General features: G+C 40.2%; 1 protein-coding gene across 1 annotated transcript; it reads left to right on the top strand.

Annotated features, from left to right (window-relative positions):
- The first annotated feature begins 3,620 nt into the window (after nt 1–3,620).
- On the top strand, nt 3,621–4,751 carry LOC107646678 (uncharacterized). Its single transcript, XM_016350846.1, has one exon. The coding sequence runs from the start codon at nt 3,621–3,623 to the stop codon at nt 4,749–4,751; it is 1,131 nt and encodes a 376-aa protein (XP_016206332.1).
- Nucleotides 4,752–6,557: the final 1,806 nt, after the last annotated feature.

Raw genomic sequence — 6,557 nt, 5'->3', positions numbered from 1 at the left:
TGTTCATTTCCACTTTGGCCCATGGTGGAGAAAAGGAAATTGATATGAATTGTAAATAAAATATATTTTTATCTTTATTTTATAAAAAAAATGAATGAATAAAATAAAATAAAATAAAATAAAGTAATTAAAAATTAAAATATAGATTTCGAAAAGTAACAGAAAAAGGAAAAATAAATTTGAAAACGAAAATAATTACTTAATTAAGAAGATTTGAAAAATTTTGGATATGATTTTTGAAAAAGATTTTGAATTTTGAAATTTCAAAACTAAGATAAGATAGAATAGAAAGTTTTAAAATAAAAAATCTGAATTTTTAAAGGAAAATTCGAAAATTAATAAAAATAAAGAGAAAAGATATTTTTGAATTTAATGAAGAAAGAGAAAAATAGTAAAAATGACACCAAACTTAAATTTTTAGATCAAAACAAAGGAAACAAACAAAAAAACTTTGAATATCATAATGAACGCTAAGAACAATTTTTGAAAAAATTTTTAAGAAAATAGAAATACAAAGGACACCAAACTTAAAAGTTGAAACTAAACTCTAACAGAAAAACTCAATTATTAGTTTATAAAAAAAATTTTCGGAAAATTTGAAAAAGAAAAATAAGGATTTAAAAATTTTTGACCAAAAAACAATAATAGAAGACTCTAAACCAAAAGAAAATTTTTTCCTAATCTAAGCAACAAAATAAACCGTCAGTTGTCCAAACTCGAACAATCCCCGCAACGGCGCCAAAAACTTGGTGCACGAATTGTAAATAACACTTTTCACAACTCGTACCACTAACCAGCAAGTGCACTGGGTCGTCCAAGTAATACCTTACGTGAGTAAGGGTCGATCCCACGGAGATTGTTGGCTTGAAGTAAGCTATGGTTATTTTGTAATTCTTAGTCAGGAAATTAATAATAAAAATGATTGGGTTTATGAAGAGTAAATAACATAAATTAAATAATACTTGTTTTGCAGTAATGGAGAACAGATTAAGGTTTTGGAGATGCTCTGTCTTCCGAATCTCTGCTTTCCTACTGTCTTCTTCTTCATGCACGCAAATCTCCTTCCATTGCAAGCTGTATGTTGGTGGATCACCGTTGTCAATGGCTACCATCCATCCTCTCAGTGAAAATGGTCCAAATGTGCTGTCACTGCACGGCTAATCATCTGTCGGTTCTCACTCATGTTGGAATAGAATTCGTTGATTCTTTTGCGTCTGTCACTACGCCCAACACTCGCGAGTTTGAAGCTCGTCACAATCATTCCTTCTCAGATCCTACTCGGAATACCACAGACAAGGTTTAGAATTTCCGGATCTCAGGAATGGCCGCCAATAATTCTAGCCTATACCACGAAGACTCTGATCATGAACCAGGAGGCTAAGAGATACACACTCAAGCTAGTGCAGATAGAACTAGGGGTGGCAAACGGGCCTAAACCCGCCGGGCCGGCCTGCGTAACCCGCCAAAAAAGGCGAGCTGGGCTGGAAAATTAGGACCACCAAATAGCAAAAGCCTTCCTAACCCGCACCGCTTAAATCGCGGGCTTTGGCGGGACGGGGCGGGCTTCCCCGCCGGGCTTAGTATTTTTTTATCAAGGGGTATTTTTACAATTTTTTTGCCAAAACCCAACTTTCCCCAACCCAACTTACAAGAGAATGAAGATAAAAATTGAGTGTTTTGGATTATGTTTATTTTATTTTTGAGACTATTTATAATTATGTTTTGGATTATGTTTATTTTGCTTTGGGAACAATATTTATAATTATGTTTTGGAAGAAAACTTGGTTTATAATTATGTTTATTAGATATTTATAATTACAAAGACTTTAATATTTGTGAATATAAAAATTATAACTTGTTTATACTATTAGAAATTATAATAGTTAAAAGTAAAAAATAGAAGAGATTTTTTTATGCTTTTATATATATTATTTAATAGTTAAAAGTAAAAAAAAAAAAGATATTTGGCGGGCTTAGCCCGCCGTTAGGCGGGGCGGGCTGGGATTTTGGGACCGCCTCACTAGGCGGGGCGGGGCGGGCTTCTGGTGGGGCGGAGCGGGCTTCCCCGCTTGCCACTCCTAGATAGAACGGAGGTGGTTATCAGGCACGCATTCATATGTGAGAATGATGATGAGTGTCACGGATCATCACATTCATCAGGGTGAAATGCAAGTGAATATCTTAAAATAGAAACAAGCGTGATTGAATGAAAAACAGTAATGATTGCATTAATTCATCAAAATACAGCAGAGCTCCTCACCCCCAATCATGGGGTTTAGAGACTCATGCTGTCAGAAATACAATATGAAGTATAAAAAAAATGTCATGAGGTCCATAGTTAGTCTCTAAAAGTAGTATTTGTACTAAACTAGCAGCTAGGGTTTACAGAAAATGAGTAAACTAAGATGGATAGTGTAGAAATCTACTTCTGGGGCCCACTTAGTGTGTGTTTGGGCTGAGCATTGAGCTTCACACATGTAGAGGCTTCTTTTGGAGTTAAATGCCAAGTTGCAGCTTGTTTGTGGCGTTTAACTCTAGTTTGTAACTTGTTTCTGGCGTTTAACTTCAGAATAGGGTAGGAAGTTGGCGTTCAACGCCAGTTTGCGTCGTCAAAACTCGAACAAAGTATGGATTATTATCTATTGCTGGAAAGCCCTGGATGTCTACTTTCCAACTCAATTGAGAGCGAGCCAATTGGGTTTCTGTAGCTCGAGAAAATCCATTTCGCGTGAAGCAGGGTCAGAATCCAACAGCATCTGCAGTCCTTTTTCAGCCTCTGAATCAGATTAAAGCTCAGATCCCTCAATTTCAGCCAGAAAATTCCTGAAATCACAGAAAAACACACAAACTCATAGTAAAGTCCAAAAATGTGATTTTTGCATAAAAACTAATAAAACTATACTAAAAAGTAGCTAAATCCTACTAAAACTATAATGAAAATACCCTCAAAAAGCGTATAAAATATCCGCTCATCAGATATCTAACTGATATATGTGGCATAAACGTTCATGAGCATGTATTTAGGACTTAAAGCACTAGACTTGCGATATTGAGACTGATCAACTTGATATCACTTGTTTGGTGTGTATAGGGACCAGATGTCTACTCGCGGACGCGAACGCAGGCGAGGTAGAGGCAGAATAGGCAATGCTATGCCTGAAGCGTCAGGAAATACTCCTAACCCTATAGACTTCATGGCTGCATTAGGCAATATGGCAGTAGCTATGCAAGCGACAGCTGAAGCCCTGGGAAATTAAATTAATAATGGGAACAATGGCAATAATGGTGATAATGGTCCAATGTCGCTCTCTTCCTTCTTGAAGGTTCACCCTCCAACTTTCAGAGGGACCTCAAATCCTACCGATGCTGATAACTAGATACAGGCCATTGAGTGAGCATTACAGGCTCAACAGGTTCCTGATGAACAGTGGGTTGAGTTTGGAACCTACCAGTTGCATGGTGAAGCTCAGCACTGGTGGCAGGGCATGAGGCGCATTCTGTAGCCTGATGGGGTTGTGATCTCTTGGGAGTTGTTCTGGGAGGAATTTTTTAAGAAATATTTCCCCACCTCAGTTAGAAATGCCAAAGAGCTCGAACTGCTTCAACTTAAACAGGTCCAGATGACTATTACTGAGTACACCAGTAAGTTTGAAGAATTGTGCCGCTTCTCACGCATCTGTCAGGAAGCTCCTGAGGACTTTGCTGAGTGGAAGTGTATAAAGTATGAAGGAGGCCTTAGGAGTGACATTCAAAGCTTTGTGGCACCTATGGAGATTCGGGTGTTCTCTAAGCTGGTGAATAAGAGAAGGGTGGCTGAGGATTGTGTCAGAAAGGCTGCAGCAAAAAAAGGGGGTATGAGGATGCCATTCCAAAGGACCACAGGGAGAAATTTTGCACCCAGGGGCAAACAGTTTAAGCGTGGCGGCTTTGTCCCTCAAAACAATCAAAGGCAAGGCAACTCCAGGAGGCCTAATACCAGTGCTAATCAGGGAAGGAGACAGGGGAAGCAGCCACAATCGGATATGAGTTGCCACAGATGTGGGAAGTATCATTCAGGGCCATGCAGGTTTGGGACCGGAGTCTATTACTCCTGTGGGCAGCCGAGACACTTGCCTAATAGTTGCCCAGAGAAGAAGAGGTATGAGACAGGCAGAGTGCAGCAACCAGGAAGAGTATACACTACTTCTTCAGTAGGCGCTGAGGGGTCAGAGACATTGATCAGAGGTAACTGTGAGATGGCGGGTAAAACTTTGACTGCTTTGTTTGATTCTGGAGCTTCACACTCTTTTATTGCATTTGAGAAGGCTGATGAGTTAGGATTGAAAATAGTAGTACTGGGGTATGATTTAAAGGTGTATAATGCCACCCACGAGGCTATGGTGACTAGGTTAGGGTGCCCCCAAGTTCTTTTTCGAATACAACAGCGTGATTTCGTGCATAACTTAATTTGTTTGCCGATGACTGGTCTTGATCTCAATCTGGGATTGGACTGGTTATCCAATAACCATGTTCTGCTGGATTGCTCTGCGAAAACAGTGTATTTTATGCCTGAAGGCACAGAAGGGCCGGTTGTGGTGAATAACTACTACCTGAATTCCATGACGATGAACTGTTCTGGGGCCGAATGTCAAGGAATATTGTTGTTAGCTGCGGGTGTTTCGGGCGATGATCAGAACTTGGAACAAATCCCGGTTGTGTGTGAGTTTCCAGAGGTGTTCCCTGATGATATTGATGAATTTCTACCAAAATGAGAGGTTGAGTTTGCTATTGATTTGGTACCTGGGGCCGGACCAATCTCGAGTGCTCCTTATAGGATGTCGCCTCTAGAAATTGCCGAATTGAAGTCTCAACTGGAAGATCTATTAGGTAAGAATTTTATCCGACCAAGTGTATCTCTGTGGGGTACGCCAGTATTACTGGTGAAGAAGAAAGATGGAAGTATGCACTTATGTGTTGACTATAGGCAGCTGAATAAGGTTACTGTGAAGAATAAATACCCGTTTCCAAGGATTGGTGACCTAATGGATCAGTTACAGGGAGCCGGTGTGTTCTCTAAGATTGATCTACGATCCGGATACCAGATAAGGGTCAGAGATGAGGATATTCCTAAAACTGCCTTCAGAACGCGCTATGGCCACTATGAATATACCGTGATGTCCTTCAGACTAACTAATGCTCCAGCGATATTCATAGATTACATGAACAGAATTTTCCATCCATATCTGGATAAGTTTGTTGTTGTGTTTATTGATGATATTCTTATCTATTCTAAGACAGAGGATGAGCATGCAGAACACTTGCGAACAGTGCTACAAATTCTGAAGGATAGGAAGTTGTATGCCAAGCTATCCAAGTGTGAGTTTTGGAATTCTGGGGTGAAATTTCTTGGTCATGTAGTGGGTAAGCAAGGAATAGCAGTGGATCCTGCTAAGGTTGAGGTGGTGATGAATTGGGAGCGGCCAACTTCAGTGACAGAAATCAAGAGTTTCTTAGGCTTGGCAGGTTATTATCGGAGGTTCATTAAAGGGTTTTCGCAGCTCGCTTTGCCTTTGACCAAGCTGACCAGGAAGGATGTTCCTTTTGTATGGACTCCTGAGTGCGAGGAGAGTTTCCTTGCCTTAAAGCAGAGATTGACTACCGCCCTTGTATTAGTGTTGCCCGAGCCGAGAGAACCATTCAAGGTATACTGTGATGTGTCCTTGAAGGGTTTAGGATGCGTGTTAATGCATCATCACAAGGTTGTAGCTTATGCCTCACGTCAGTTAAGGCCACATGAAAGAAACTATCCAAATCACGATTTGGAGCTTGCAGCCATTGTCTTTGCTTTGAAAATTTGGATGCATTATCTCTATGGTGTGAAATTTCAAGTCTTCTCGGACCATAAGAGTCTGAAGTACCTGTTTGAGCAAAAAGAATTGAATATGCGTCAGAGGAGGTGGATGAAACTCCTGAAGGATTATGACTTCGAGCTAAACTACCATCCGGAAAAGGCGAATGTGGTAGCAGATGCCTTGAGTAGGAAATCCCTATGTGCTGCTTGGATGATGTTAAGAGAGGAAGAATTGTTGAGAGCCTTCCAATGATTGAAACTGGGAATCAGAGAAGAGTTTGGAACTTTGTGCCTAAGTCAATTACAGATTTCAAGCGACTTTAAGGCTAAACTAGTAAAGGCTCATCAGAATGACCAAGAACTGTATAAGATTTTGTCGGCGATTGAGAAAGGCAAGCAATGGAGAGTGTCAGAAGATAAAGATGGGTTGTGGAGGTTCAAGGGCCGGATAATTGTGCCAGATGTCGGGGATTTACGACAGAGCATATTGGAGGAAGCTCACAAAAGCGGGTTCTCCATTCATCCTGGAAGCACCAAGGTGTACCAAGATCTAAAGACAATGTTCTGGTGGCTAGGAATGAAAAATGATGTGGCGTTACATGTTTCCAAATGCCTAACTTGTCAGAAAGTTAAGATTGAACACCAAAGACCAGCAGGAACCCTTCAACCTTTGGAGATTCCACAGTGAAAATGGGAGAGTATTGCTATGGATTTTGTATTGGGCTTA

This window comes from Arachis ipaensis, chromosome B6 (assembly GCF_059453495.1).
Source record: "Arachis ipaensis isolate K30076 ecotype BB chromosome B6, ASM5945349v1, whole genome shotgun sequence".
NCBI lineage: Eukaryota > Viridiplantae > Streptophyta > Magnoliopsida > Fabales > Fabaceae > Arachis > Arachis ipaensis.
Note: the sequence above shows the minus strand (reverse complement) of the source record. Positions and strands in the feature narration are given on the sequence as shown.

Coding starts and splice junctions, on each gene's coding strand:
- LOC107646678 (XM_016350846.1), top strand. CDS start 3,621: ATGACTATTACTGAGTACACCAGTAAGTTTGAAGAATTGTGCCGCTTC.